This window comes from Achroia grisella, unplaced genomic scaffold (assembly GCF_030625045.1).
Source record: "Achroia grisella isolate CSIRO2021 unplaced genomic scaffold, CSIRO_AGI_Agris_v1 utg540, whole genome shotgun sequence".
Taxonomy (NCBI): Eukaryota; Metazoa; Arthropoda; class Insecta; order Lepidoptera; family Pyralidae; genus Achroia; species Achroia grisella.
This window is the reverse complement of record NW_026712925.1, coordinates 3,123,886-3,140,339: the sequence shown is the minus strand read 5'-3', so window position 1 is coordinate 3,140,339 and position 16,454 is coordinate 3,123,886. Positions and strand designations below refer to the sequence as shown.

At 30.5% G+C, this 16,454-nt stretch overlaps 1 protein-coding gene across 1 annotated transcript; it reads right to left on the bottom strand.

The window, feature by feature from the left end:
* Nucleotides 1-7,934: 7,934 nt before the first annotated feature.
* LOC131847597 (beta-mannosidase) lies at nt 7,935-16,209 on the bottom strand. The gene is made up of 12 exons (XM_059197196.1): nt 15,941-16,209; nt 15,172-15,318; nt 13,553-13,701; nt 12,499-12,692; nt 11,974-12,232; nt 11,314-11,479; nt 10,996-11,124; nt 10,710-10,884; nt 10,053-10,629; nt 9,711-9,840; nt 8,552-8,937; nt 7,935-8,294 (listed from the first exon to the last, which is right to left on the bottom strand). Exons 1-12 carry the CDS (start codon nt 16,065-16,067, stop codon nt 8,055-8,057), a joined length of 2,679 nt encoding a protein of 892 aa, XP_059053179.1. The 5' UTR covers nt 16,068-16,209; the 3' UTR covers nt 7,935-8,054.
* Nucleotides 16,210-16,454: the final 245 nt, after the last annotated feature.

Below are 16,454 nucleotides of genomic sequence, written 5' to 3'. Positions count from 1 at the left end.
CCGTATTACAATGGAATATATAGAGAGTAAACTAGAAGTAATAGAAGAGTTATGGTCTGAATTTAAAGCGGGTCATAAAGAGCTTCTTAAAGTAGCAGATCCAGATAAATTGAATATTCATATTTATGTTACTGATGAAATATATGATAAGGCCGAAGAAGTGTATATAGATCATAAATGTGAGTTGACAAAACTGTTAAAAGGTTTTATACCAGAGAGGTCGGGTAATGAAACTATTTTCATTAGTAATGATGATACAAGTGCTAAGCCAAGCTATGTCAGGCTCCCAAAGGTTAATATACCTATTTTTACAGGAAAGTACAGCGAATGGATTACTTTTCGTGATTTATTTCGGTCTATGATTCATAATAACTCATCTTTAGATAAAGTGCAGAAATTGCATTACCTTAAGGGATATTTGACAGGCGAGGCAGAGCAATTAGTAAGACACATTTCTGTATCTGAAACGAATTATGACATATGTTGGAGGCAACTTGAGGAGAGGTATAACAATAGAAAATATTTATCTCACTGTATACTGACAAGGCTTTTAGGTCAAACAAATGCTGTTACTGAAACGGCAGGTTTTCTTAAAGAATTATTAGATACTTCGACTGAATGTTTGAATTCTTTGGTAAATATTGGAGTAAATATTTCATCCTGGGATATAATATTAATTCATATACTCACGTTAAAATTAGACCCTGAATCACGAAAGCAGTGGGAATTAAATATTAGTACTAACAATAGTTTAAACATTTTACCCACATTTCAACAGTTTAAAGAGTTTCTTACCTGTCGCTACAGAGCTCTCGAGTTTACAGAATCTAGCTTCAGTAACAGACGGAGAGATGGAAATTTAGTACAAAACCCTGTTAGACCTAGATTACTAAATGCAAATGTATTTGAAGTAGCGTGTGAATATTGTTCCGGTAACCATAAGTTATGTTTCTGTAAGGACTTTATTTCAGAAAGTTATAAAAATAGACACGAGTTTGTTGTAAATAATCGTATTTGTTCCAATTGCTTGGGAAGCAATCATTCTGTGAGATTCTGTCAAAAACCTATTAATTGTAGAGTATGTCAAAAAAGACATCACTCACTTCTACATCCACCAAATTTGACCTCTGAAACTAGCCATCAAAATGACTCAGTACATAATATCGGTGAAGTCCCAATATCTAACAACCAAGTCGAGACCCCAATAGATTCTGTAGTATCGTGTTTGAGTTAGCGCAGAAAATCAAGTTCTTTTAACAACAGCTCTAGTGAGAGTCAAATCGGGATCAGGTCAATATCAGGTTTTTCGAGCAATTATAGATCAAGGTTCACAAGCCTCTTTCATAGAAACTGCATTTCAAAGATTAGGTTTAAAAAGTTCAAATGCAAAGACTATAATATCTGGGCTTGGTGGTTACTATGGTTCGGTAGCTTCAAAAGGGAAAATATTATTGGAAATTCAGTCAATGTTTGATTCAACTTTTAGCACTAATGTTACAACACATATCTTAAAACAGATTACATCTTACATGTCAGCTAAACAGATACCTAAGATAGATTGGATTAATTCAGCTAACGTTACTCTGGCTGATCCACAATACAATGTTCCAAATAAAATTGACATGTTATTAGGAGCAGAAGTCTATATTTTACAAGAGGGTATAATAAGAGGTCCACGTGGTTCTCCTGTAGCACAATGCACCTCTTTAGGGTGGGTTTTGTCTGGACCTGTTCAATGTATAAATTCTAAAAATAATATAGTGGTTTTGCGTAGTAATATAGAAAAAGATGATAATATACTACAAGGTTATCGGGAAGTAGAATCAAATAGTATATATAATTTAAGAACTCCAAAAGATCAACAAAAATGTATGCGGTTGACCAACAATAAAAATATATTAAAAGTAGACATAATGTCAAGTCCATGTTTCATACTAAAATATTTTATAATACGAAAAACAGAGTTTAATAGAACTAATGAGTATAAAAGAGACAATATAAAAATAAATGAAAGATTATCAAAGCATCGAAAAGTAAGCAGAACAAATTAATTGAAAGATTAAAATAAGAGATAATATAGAAAATATAAATTAGTATGGATAATGTAAAAATAGTGGAAGTAGGAAGTATTATCTGGTGTAGATGTTTCAATACATTTTAATACTCAGTGAAATTATCTTCGAGCATAAACTAATGATAATGAATATAATTCTAATATTTGATTCAGATAACATATACAAAAATAATATATGATTTACTTACTGAAATAATATTTATTCATTATAATATGTTATATTGTACGAATTTTGTACTGTACATGAGAACATTCATGGTTTAACTGTAAAGAATTGTATGGATTTTGTAATATATTTCTCAACACTTTGACAGTGGTTGTTATAGAACTTTGAGTGTCTATTATGATTTTTTGAGCGCACATTTTATTAATTGGTAGCTAAAACTAGGCTGAAAACCAGAATACTATACATATATTGAAATATGTATTGAATATACTACAAATTACAATTAGACTAGATGTGATAATTGCAATAATCATATTATTGACAGACCTAAGGCACATGTGTATCTCAACTAGTTTAGTAAAATAATTCAACTCTAAAAAAATGGGTTTTTTGCCAGAAGCACAGTTATATCCTTGTGCCATGTAACTTTGGTGTATAGACTATCTTAAAACATTTATGTCATGTTGAAATTCTGTATACTGTCCATTGTTTGACTGAGTTTGGGCAATTCTTCTTATTAATTCTTATTTATGTTAGTGTATTTAGTTCAAGAATGAAATAGATTTAATAATGTACATCAGTTTTGAGTTTGCTTCGATTTTTGTATTTCATTATTATATATTTGATTTAGTTGCTTCACGGTGGGCGGATTTGAAATAAAGGACATGTAGTCCTTGGTGGGCGGAATGTTAAATATCCCACTTTTAATATTGTCTCATTATTATAGCAGTTTGGATTTGTTCCGTTGCTTTTAAAAAGGTGAAATAACTTTGGCGCCAAAATGTAAAAAAAAGACAGAATAATATAGAGACCATAAGCGAACTATAGGAAAAATATATATATTGTCATATTTATTGAAATATACTGAAATACAGTTTTTAAGGGTTTTGTTTTAAGTGATATAATGGTTGGAAGTGCCTACAGTACAAGTATTTAAAGGTTCAAAATAAAGAAGTATATTGGTTGCAATTTTTCATTGAAATTATAGAAAATACTATTAAACACACTTTTTATAGAGCGGATTTTTTTATATATCGTTACAAAGTTTCGTGACTTTTAAGACTTCTCTATTTGTCGACCTAAAACTTGAAGTACCCGCTCTTACTGTCTTGTCTTAATAATCTAACCCGTACATTACATATGATTTCAAGAGCGAACACAATACGTCTCTAACATCTACGTTGGTTGCGGTGCTTCAGGTCTAAGAACATAATAATAGCCAAAATCGCTCAATAAAAAAAATTGCCAAAGAGTTGTCTATGTTGTTATATGAAGCTGCATGATTACATTACTAATTTATAGTCTATATGTTGTATATGTGTATTTTTATTGTTATTATTGATATTAATTACAGTGCTGAATTATGCCAGTGCAGGGCCTTTAGCAAATTATTTTAAGGCTGATGGTTTGGTTACGGAATTCGCCTATTAATTTCTTTTTTTGTTACTATTATTATTTATTATTATATACTATTTTTTGTTGCGTTTAGACAGGAGTGAATGAGCGGGGTCTCTTTATGCGCGGGTCTCGTAACATACAATAATCTCATGATCTTACAAATAAAAAGCCTTGAAAGATATGCCTTAAATACATACAAACAATAGATCTTTGTTGACCTTTGTTAGTAAAGTAATAATAAGTTTTATATAGTAGATACAAAAAACATAATAGAAACTTAAAATTTTAAATATTACATTCCTTTTCTGTCTAAAAGTTTTTAACTATGAAACTACGTCATGTAATGTCTATTGAAATTGGAGGTAATGTGCGAGTAAAATCGCATCCGCTAAAGTTTATGTCCCAAACAGTCACTCAATATGGAAAAAAAGGAAAACTAACGAAACACTAAACTGTTTTGCTCCCATTCTCTAGTCATACTTATACAAGGTTGATGTGAGAGATATATCTTGTTCTATTTTTCGTAATTAATGGTAAAAAAGCAAGTTACTTACATAATGTAAGTAACTTGCTTTTTTCTATTACTATGCAGAAATACATCTTAAAAAGATTTAACCAACGCCTAGTATGTCTAATAAGTGTGTTGTTTATGTGTATTTTAATATAAAATGTGTAACATTATTGTGATTATTTTAAATGGTGCTTATTAGGATACGATATGTTACTAATTAACTCCTTGTTATAATTTCAAAGCTGTTTTTGAAATTATATATTTATTTCAAAGATATTTTACAATTCTAATATATATATGTATGATTTGGGACTTGCTTAGACGAGGAACAATTGATGGTCTATATATTTTTTAACAAAATTTTTCTCTAACGGCTAGAACAATCTTAACATTTGAACACTTTGTTTAATATTATCCCGTATTAACTTATTAATTAAAAAATTTGAGAAATATAATATTAAGGTCTCTTTAAAAAATATATTCTATTTCGTTATCAAGTGTACATCATAGTAGCACACAAAAACAAACGCTTTTTTTATAGAATTTTATTTTTTATAAAAGAAAAAAATTACGTAATTTCATTTTATTTCATACATAACGTTTTTACTGAGTCTGTACACTGCAAATAAAAGTTCCTCGTGCTAATGCTTATTCATAGAAACAATAACCTACAAAACCATTTTAAACAGAATATAGTCACTTTCTTATAGAGAAAGTAGCTTGTATGAAAACTAACAGTTCAATAATTAAATAGGTCAATTAAATGATTGGTAATTTTTAGTAAGGTTGTTAAAGTCACAAGTCGTTTTTTGGGTACTGGATACGAATATATTTAAATATGCGGATTTTGATTGAGGATTGAATTGTGTATATTCTATTTTTTATAGTTGTGTTATTAAATAAATGTCATCCTTTTGTGTAGAACATAATATATTTAATATATATCTAAACAATATATTATATTATTGAAGGATCTGGAAATATGCCATTTTTGAAATAACTATTTATTTTTAATCATTACTCAATCGCTATTATTTATGTTAATATTGTGTAGTTTTTTTAATTTTATACTAAAACTGTTAAAGGTTTTAACACGGACGGAACTATCTATAGTTGTATTGTGACCTAAAAATACTTTAAATAAATAAACACATTGTATGGGAGCAGTAGCTGTAACTATACTATAATTGAAGTAAATACATATTATATTAAATGATTGTTAAAAAAACCTCTCTTTGCTCCTTCTTTATAATTTTAATAAATACCTTCTGAAACATAAATTGTCTAATGCAAATTATGTAAGAATCTGATATCCTACAGTTCTGTAAATAATATTGTAATTTCTATATACTTATAAGATCTCTGATTGTATACTTAGCATGACCATACAAAAAAAAAACAAGAACACATAAGTGTGACGTTGGCAGACTGAATAACAGGATTTCTAACGGCGTAGGCTGATAATACCGAGTGCTGTTGGATTGAATTCTAACACTGAATTAGTACTACATTAACATTCTTAACTCGTCTGTATGATTCCAGAGAATATTAGCTACTACATCGGACAACACACGTACAATCATTATAGGTTTGCCTTGACGTCCCCTGATAACTGCATCAATCCTGTTCGTCAACCTTTCATTTAACATCATCACCACAAACCGTACCTTATTCATTAATAAACTTCAGTAAGTTGTTCACGTGTTCTTGTTCTTTTTTCAACAAGATAAATAAATGGTTACGTTAGGTAACCTTGTAGAAGCACGCTATCTAAAATAAAATATTGGAATTATAGCTACTTCTCCATTAGCGAATAATGTACTCGAAGTATATAAGGAACACCATATTCGATATTAATAAATAGTGCTACGAAACCAGCCCTTACCAGTTTATGTAAAATCGTCCAAAAATTATTTTAAACGCACTGCTGCCTGAATTTATATTGCAGGTATTTGTATGCAATTCGTTTGAAATAAACATATTGATTTGCTTCGCTGTTTTATTTATATTTTTATACAATTATTCTGTTTGAATAATACGATATTGTAAAATAAGAACAATCACAAGTACAATGAATTAAAAATAATAACCCCTTAAAACTAGTTACCTATGGAAAAAATACGAATTCAACAACAAAAGAAAACAATCCTGTCAGGTATGGTTTGACTTTGAGTCGTTACAGTCCTGGTGAATTGTAGTAGTCTTAAAGTACATTTTAATCATTGGAATATCGTCACTAATCATATGAATTTTATTTTATCGTTTCTAAAGGTTATTCCGCAGAACTCAGCATTTAATTGCAGTAGTAGTAGCTATATTCAAAAGCCTCAACTGAGGTAGCATTTCTGATATGTCTGGTAAAAGGGGCTTCGAGATTTTGAGCTTCAAAACAAGCTGCTTCGAGATTGAAATAGATTTTAATTAATAGAAATAAACAGAGGACTTTGTACAAAGTACTAAAATGGTTAGTAATCTGTTTTTTTTACATCGGAAGCTACAGTCTTATTCTAACTCACGGTCTGAGATTTTTTTAGTCAGAATAATATTAGTACTATACCACTCTGAATTTATACCTAGTTGTATATATTATAGTATACATAGTTGTTATTACTAGCTGACTCCCGCAAATTCAACTTTATCACACTTACTTGTCATTTATCATAAGATTTTGCACATACTACATCTGGTTTATATTATATTTTATGTATATTATATATTTACAGTTCATCAAAATCCGTTCAATAGTGTTTGCTTGAGAGAGTAACAAACCTCCATCCATACTCGCAAACATACGCGTTTATAATATTAGTAAGATACTACCTAAACGTAAACAGAGCGAAATAAGTGTACAGACATTGTAGTACAGGTAGCGCTTACTCTCAAACAACACTAAAAAAACAATTGCATCATATCTCTGCTATTACCTAAGTGTTTGTTTACCTGTTTTCAAGAGCACTTGAAACATTCATAACTCACGATAAGATCTCTTGAAACTATCACTCTGGAAATGAAACACATTATTGCATAAGTACCTTACTGTAAGCATAGATACAGTAAAATATAGCCCTGTCAATTTATAAAAAGGTTATACATGATTCGTATTATTTTTATGAAAAGTAATTAAATGTTTGTATTTCCCTTTCTATATTAAATTTTTTCAATATATTTAGGTAGTAGAGAGTCAAATGCCGCAGATAAATTGTACCGATAACAATTAACTATGACGATCTTGGTGGTTTAGGGATTTAATACACCTCTTTATTTTCGATGATCGCAGGTAAAGTAAAGAAAAATAAAGTTAAATTCCACGCGGACGAAGTCGCAGGAGCAGCTAGTATTAAATATAAATAACGCTTTATACGAAATTTATACGTATATCGTATAAACGCTAACTTCTACAGCTCTTCACCACGTAAAAGATTTTGATTTGGTTTTCCCTGTCCTTTTAAGCATTTCTGGAAGGTATGGACGTATAATCCATGGTTATTTGTTACAGACCTCTGTCATATACATTACACTGTCAAACACGAGTGCGAAGCCTTGATGTGTCGCTAGTAATAGATACATATATAGCTACAACTTTGAATTGCTTTTACAAATGTGTGCAAGGCCTGTTTGTCATTTGGTTACTATTATGTATTATTGTTCTATTTCTATTTTTTAATGTAACCAATATTTTTTGGTAACGTTATTCGTAACAATGCATTGAGGGTTGGATGTATTAAATATCAAAACTGTTTTTCAGATAGAAGAATAATGTATTTTTAAAAATATTTCATTTAGTTTTCAAACATTCAAACTCAATCAGTTTTTTTTTATTTAGTAAAGCATAAAATTTTATTAAAATCAATTTTAATATATAAATATTTTTTGTTACAGGTAGGTGCTTACTTCTATACATAACATCAATTGACATAATATTGATAAGTAATACTATGCTCTAATTCTTTGATTGATATTCTCTTCTGTGTTATAAAATGTGTACGAACATAAGGGTTTGTTACTATAAAGCCATTGTCTTCAAATTGGCCTGTTATTCCAGTAGCTTCAAGCCACAGGAAGAGCACCACTGTGTCCACATGTACGTCTACAGGATAATAAAATTGTTTCCCATTAATTTCTTGAGTAGGGTCAGATACTCTGATCTGTAACAGACATTAGGTACATTATCATTTTGTAATTCTGGGTCTATTAATTTTATATTGCTATTAATATACTTTTAATTCACTTTTTCTATTAATAAATAAGTATTGCACTAGTTCTAATAATTCTAATAAGTAAAAAGTCCTAATAGTATAGGTTTAGTGGGTACCTATTGCTTTTAATAATTAAAATTACAATATATTATTATATGCAAAGTATAATCAGAATTATCTATATATATATAAAAAAAGTTATTTACCGTTATATGAGGTACCCTCAAACCTCGAACAGATTTCAAAGGTTTTGGGAATATAAAATTATATGGCGATGAAGACACTCCTTCAGATTTCAATGTGAACCTCAAAAAAATTTCATCTGTATCAACATTCCACATGGACAGCGAAAAGTTTTGTTTACTAGAGCTCAGTGACTGGGCATTGGCTGGATAACTTTCGGATTTGATAAGAGTTAAGCTACTCCAATTGAATGTATCCACAATTATCTGTGCGTCTATTATAGGTACAAATCTGTCATTGAGCAGATATACGTCCACATCGCCTGTCAGAAGTAATCTAGGAGAAATTAACACAGGTGCAAAAAACCACTTGGCGTAGTAATGCAACATTTTCCATTTGCCGCCATATTCTACGGAAAAATAAAAGTTAATATAATAGTAATATTCCTGGATTGAATTCTCCACAACTACGACTCTACGACGCCATCTAGGACCGTGCTAAACAAAGCTTATGTTATGGATACTAGAGACTAACATAAATACTTAGATAGTGTTTGTTTTTTGATTACATAAATAATACCTACCTATACATAGAAAACACCCAAACCGATACAAACAATCATAATCGTGAATTTAAATGTTTGTACTATGGAAGGAATAGAACTCGCAACCATCGGAAGTAAAGTAGTGTGCAAAACCAATAGTCCACCGAGGAAAGTAAAATCATCGTATCTCACGATCACAGATCATAAAAAAACACTTTAGTATGAATCTCAGGTGCAACATATGTACTAAGTATTGCAGTCGTAGTGACAATCGACAAATTTATAAGCACAGTCGTCAAGACCATAAAAATATTCTGTTTTACATATTTCATAAATAATCTTAGCATTTTTAATAAATCGTGTCTCCTGTAATGCTGCACTCATTGTGCAGTTATGCTCTTCATGTCTTCTTTATAAATAAAAAGGTAATTAATTTGTTCAACATTGTAATTTAACATTTACAAAAGTACTTTAATGTTTAAGAATGATCATGGTTCTTATTATCCTAGTTACTTTATAAAATGAACTGCTGATTTACCTTTTAACTGGAACTTTATACTAACAGAAAAATTGAATATTATCTTGTACTTAACCATAAGTACAAGATAGTATTAAATTTTTATATAATATTCACTTACCTATTCCAGACCATGACGGTGCTTGCCATACATCATTCAATTGCCAATATAATGCACCCATTGTATACCATTCGTACTGGTTTTGCCGGTAATATTCTGATTCTGTCTTGATAGCCATTGCTTGTGATATCTGCGAATGATTTAAAACAAATATCAATTATTTATACTAAGACTAACCGTATTTTATTCTATCCGCCTTATTCATAAAAACATCTAGCGTCTAATAAACCTATTCTAACTATTAAACTATTTCGTGACAAACCAATAATGTCGTTGAAATTAAATTACTTTAGTTTTTTTAACTAAGGCGAAAAGTATATATATATATGTATTCTATTCTACCTGACTGTAAAAGACGAATTTTTCATAATGCTTCGTATCGCTTTCATCGAGTTTTAAATGCCGTTCTATTTGTTGTGAAATATAATAATTTCCATTGGGACTGTGCTGCCGATGTTTCGAATACTCGCTATCTAATCTTAAATCGTTAGGGTCTTGTGTAGCAGTCTTTGTAGTGGCGAGAGAAGGCCAGGACTGAAAACCATATTCGGAACCGAATCTCGTTTTTGGATAGATATTTATGTCCCAGTTGTCTGCAAAGTAATTATAATAATGCACGTCGCCATAGTGAGGATCAGAAGGATTTTCAGCAATATATCCTTCGAGTTCCGACTCCAAACCATTAGATGGACTTGATACCAAATATTCTCTATTATCCAGGTCAAAGTTTTCGACAATCGGTCTCATTGTCTCCACGTAAAGTTTAATATATTCTTCCTTGTATTTTTCAAATTGTGATTGAGTATTGTACCAGTTACCACGTAATGCTCCCTCATTCTCGTTATTGCCAGCCCAGACTGCTATAGATGGATGGTGTTGAAGACGAATAACATTCTGCTCTATTTCAATCTTGACATTTCTAAAAATGTATAATTAATGTAGGTGTATCTATCTTGCATGTCTTTAAGGGGATAACATAGACATTAATGAAAAACTTACTCCAAAAATTCAGTATCAGCCGGATACATGGCGCAGGCAAAAAGGAAATCTTGCCAGATTAAAATGCCAAGTTCGTCGCATCTCTCATAAAAATAATCAGACTCATATACTCCACCGCCCCAGACGCGCAGCATTGACATATGAGCATCTCGTGCTGCAGTCAGCAAGCTATTTACTTAAAACAAAATTTTACTTATTAAGTATTATAAATTCTTTGTAGACTCTTATTAACGTGCAATTTATTGCTAAGTATTGTATTATAATATTTTATTATTACATCACTTACCAGTTGTTTTATTATATCCTCGTTCAGGTAAAATATCAGCTGGTATCCAATTTGATCCTTTCATGAATAACGGATAGCCGTTTATATCAAAATAGAATACAAGCCCTTCGCCGCCTATTGTGTTATTACCTGAAAGTAATGCCAGAAATAACATTATATAACACTTGCACTTAATTATTAATAAATTTTATTTAAGCTAATCCCGTTAACTTTGTATTTGAAATACTAATTGTATTATATGTTGAATATTTAGTACATTTTATTTGAATATTTACTCTCTTATGGAATATAAATAAAATCATTTTAATTTCTACGAACCGAGTTTCGTGGAGGCATCAACTTGAACGAGCTCTAGAGTTCGGAACCCAACACGCAAATTCTTTCGAGATACGTTATTCTCGTTACCTCGTGTTGTGAAAAATATATTTAAATCATATAGGGGTTGATCTCCGTATCCATTTGGCCACCAAAGTCTTACAACATTCTGTTAACAAAAATAAAATAAACAGTTTACTAGTGTGACTACCACATGTGAATATCTACGAACTTCATCGTTAATGGCAGGCAAAATGATTTTTTATATATTTTATAACTTAGGTAAGTTTCTATATTGAGTAGGTATATATAAAAAATTAAACATTCATATTCATACTATTACCGCACGACAACTACTCGTAATTGCTTAGAATATAAAATTTAACTATTAACATGTATTTTAATAATTTGTAAAAGAGTTTAGAAGTTCTTAATCGGAAACTAAAACAGTCATATTTATACCCAGAAATGAAAACTTATTTCTCTGTATTCTTAATATCAATAATATTTTTTTGTTTTGTCATAAGGTATAGTTATAGGTAGGTATATTACAATATTCTTAAAAACTGAATTATTTTGTATTGGTCTTTCCATCTATTTTCGTAAGTAAGAAGACACTTTTATAATTAAAATGGGAATCAGAAGTCTTTTTTATAATCTTACCTCACTTATTGTAATATTGAGTTCCACTTCCACGGAACCGTCATCTCTAGTTGCAAGATTTACATCTTTTCCAAGTTTAACCTCTTGATGTCCTTCGAGCGATAATTTTGCACTTAAGTACCCGTCAAGTTGCTTTATTACTTTACTAGATTCTAGGTAAGCCACAATATTTAGTTTCCATTCGCCATTTTTTTTCTCGGTGTGCGTTGTAACCGTTCTTATTATAGCTCCGTTGTAAAACTCAATAATTACTGGTTTCCTAAAATTATTTAATTACTATATAAAACTAATGAGTAAATACGTAGGTAGTATGTAACGTACGTAGTAATTATTCTACTTCAAATTAGCGTTGATTTACTGTTTATAAATAACAAAATCTATATAACATAATTCCTATGTAAATGATGAAATAAAATTGCAGAAGATATCTGATAGTCGAGAATGACTGTAATTCTACAAATATTAATCGTATCCAGTCATTGTATAATGACTTAGGTATATAGGTACTTAAATAATATTACTTACCAAATCCCAACTGAAGGGAAAGCTGGTCCCCAATCCCAGGCGAATGAGGCTTGCATCTTTCGAATCTGGTTTGCGTGACATTCCCCATTGTAGATATCAGGCACACAAGCAGGGAGCGTGAAATGTTTATCAGAACGCTGCTTTGCTGCTTCCACGGGAGATTGGAAAGTTATCTTCAATTTGTTCACTCCTGCCTGATAAGTTTCAAAATAAAAGTATTCTGAATTATTTTAACTTAATCCACCTCGTGATTGTATAAAAATACAATCTTTTTTATTCCAAAAATGTCATTGGAGGCATCAAATTTAACAAAAATGCGTTTTATTACATCGATGCTAGAGAAAGAATCTACTGAACTGTAAAGCTGATTCTCTATATCATTATATACTCTTTACACTTTTTAGTACTTAACATATTTTCACAAAAATATACATAGGTATACTAGTTTCTAATAAAATATAGCGGGACTATATAATACTCATAACTTGTACGGCACATGCGTATTAGTTAAATGTATGTAGGTACCTATAATACGATTCTATTCCTATTTGAATCGTTTAGGATCAAATATTTTATTTCTTACACTGAAAATTTTATTTCACAATCCAGAGTAATAACGTCATAGCAATAAGCACACATAGAAGTACCAACAGAGTAGTTGCTCCGGAAGGACGAGTAGTTACTTCCGGTTACTACTACCGGGTCATTATTGCTCAAAAAATATCCGCATAAGAGTATCCAGATTGTTCGAATAATTAAAGGGCATTATATGTTACCTTGAGGAATATTTATTTACGAAATAATTCGCATTACTGTAAAATGAATAATACGAGCAATTAAAATAGTTCATTTTGGTCAAAATAATTTCGCGTATATTTAATTTCTGTTTCCTTCCCTATGATACACCATGTTTAGATTTTATATCTGCTGTCACTATGTTAAGCTGGTAGTGAACGCGTTCCGGTATTATCTAAACCCGATATATACATATGTATTAAGTACAACTTAAATAGAATAAATAGGATTAAAATTATAAATAAATAATATTATTAACCTTCAAGTATTCTTTCACGTCGAATACATATCTAACGAACATATTATTTGCAGTGCCGATTGGAGAATCATTCAATTCGATAAATGCAACCGTATCCAGTCCATGGAAGACCAGATGTGCTACATCTGGTGCTAATTGCTCTGCAGTTACTGTAATATAAAATAATTTAATTAATATTGCGCAAATCGATATGTTGTAGGAGGTAATTAAATAGGTATTTCGGACTATTGTTTTGGTAGTTAGCGTAACATGCAGATACCATTCACCAACCATACTTGGGATGACTTAGGCTTAGTGCTACAATTTTCATGTGTTAAGCTAAAATTTTAAGTATTGACTATAACTAATTTTAAAACAAAACAAAATGTGTTAATTTTTCTCTGTCTAAAAGATTTAGTACTAATTGCAACATAAAATTAAATGACGAATCTCTCGCATTTATAGACTGTCTTTCTAGGAATCACATTAGATAATAAAACACAATGGGGTGCACAAATTCAAAGTCTTGCAGCGAAACTGAGTTCAGCAGCTTTTGCCGTGCGTAAGGTTAGACAGTACACTGATACTGATACTGCTAGATTGGTCTATTTCAGTTATTTTCATAGTTTACTCTCTTATGGAATATTATATTGGGGAAAAGCGGCAGATATTAAAAATATATTCATATTACAAAAACGTGCCATTCGAGCGATCTACTGTATGAAGAGTCGTGACTCATTAAGAGAAAAATTCAAAGAGCCAAATATTCTCACCGCTGCTTCTCAATTTATATATTCAAATATCCTATATCTTCATAAAAATCTTCACTTATTTCCAAAAAACAGTAATATTCATAATATTAATACTAGATTTAAAGACAAACTTGCTGTCCCCAAGTATCGTTTAGAAAAGTCAATAGGTCTTTTATGAGAATAGGTATAAAATTTGCAATTGCATGGCAATAGTTTTCATGTTCGGGATTTTCATTTAATGTTAGACATAGACACCTATATAAATACCTATGCATTGTAAATAAACTGGATTTCAAAATAAAATAATTCAATTGAGTTTCTTGCCAGTTCTTCTCAATTGGATCTATATACCGAACTGGACGGTAGGGAAAAAAATTATAATGTAAAAACTTGACGTTCATAAGCGGCTAAGTTGTCCTACATGAATAAATGATTTTTGAATTTGAATTTAATTTGTGTATAGGTATAAGAACACTGGAAAGACTAGTATACATGTATTTGAAAAAATGAACATTTGAGATTCAAATTATTAATTGTGGTAACTTTTGCATTGATTACTTTGTACATTTTAAAATACAATGGTGTTTTTTTCTAAACCTACTCTATAACATGTCACATCACATCAACACTATGTTGATGTGATGTGAATATAGTATAGAGGACAGGAAGCTTTCTAGCAATTTACCATGTTAGGTTGCCTTCTACGTGGTCCATAGAAACTATCATGGTTGATTCCTTGTAAATTCATCATGTTAACCTAATTGAAGTAACTTAATGCTCATTATATTATCTTTCACTGATACCCCGTTAGCGCAGTAGATTTCAGAAGGATGCAATCATTATCACTCATTGACAAAAACAACAGTATATATTGGTATATATATTTACCGGGAAAATGTCCTGTATACGTCCAAGTGTCGTACGCTACCCATCTTGTCAGTACGTCATTGAATCCAGCCAGGATGTCGCCAATTACGCCTGCTTTGTGCAAGTCCGAATAAATGCCACCAGGGACAGTTCCTGGTATCGTTATAGCTGCAATATAGAAAACAATATATATACATGCATGTTTTACGGCTATAACATAGTTGCCGGGGTTAAGTACGGTTACAGTGGGCAAATATTATAATTTACAAACAATGGCGTTATAATAAGGAGAATGTTAAGCTAAAAAGAGGCAAAAGGCGACGGAATTATTTAGTAGATGAGTAGTTTCTGTTTAATACAGATAAAAAAAAGAATACATTAAGCAATGCGTGTTTAATGTAGGTAAAAAAATAAAATTCGTTATAATATCACTACAGCTTCGTAGTAAGAACTTTGGCCGTAGTGTTTTTTAAAAAAATATCCAATTATGTTAGATACTTATATTCATATATTTGAGATGCAACCAACATTTGATAAGTTTACAAATAAAAGTACATATATACTAGTTTCATAAATACAAGTTTTTCATCCCGAACATTGAACCGTTTTATATATACACATATATAAAACGATTCTATGTTCGGGATATACCTATATTTTGTAGCATTATCAACACATTCATTATTGTTCTTATCGTCGTGTAGGTACCTATACCTACTTTATACAATACTAACAGATTCCTTTGTCGTTATAGTAATAATTATAAAAAAAACAATTGCTATATACTCACATCCATTTTTATTATTAACAGTCCAAACAACACTATCGGATCCCAAATTCAAGTTTATATTAGCAGTTGTAAAACAGAATCCAACACAAAAGTGAAACACTACAAAAGCCGGCACATTACACTTCATTTCCAGGCTGATCTTCTGCTAACAGTGTTTAGAGACGATACTTATTGAATCGATTCTTTCGGACTTCGTTGACATCAATCGAATACAATCGAACATTAATTAATCAGAATAGTTGTTTCCGTTGGTCGGAGTTTACTTATTTGTAGAAACATGATCGGATCAGTTACCCAACTGTACGTTACATTAGGTATACATATTTGTACTAGATATATTTTAACAAAACTTCAACATATCTTATATATGTACATATAATGTAAAGTCATAACAATGTATTCATTCTATGAATCGGTTGAAAACGAGTAGGTACTAAAACCAGATGTATTTATCGATAAATAGATGTACTACCGAGAGCGTTTAATAAAAAAACTATTAAGAATGAAAGACTAA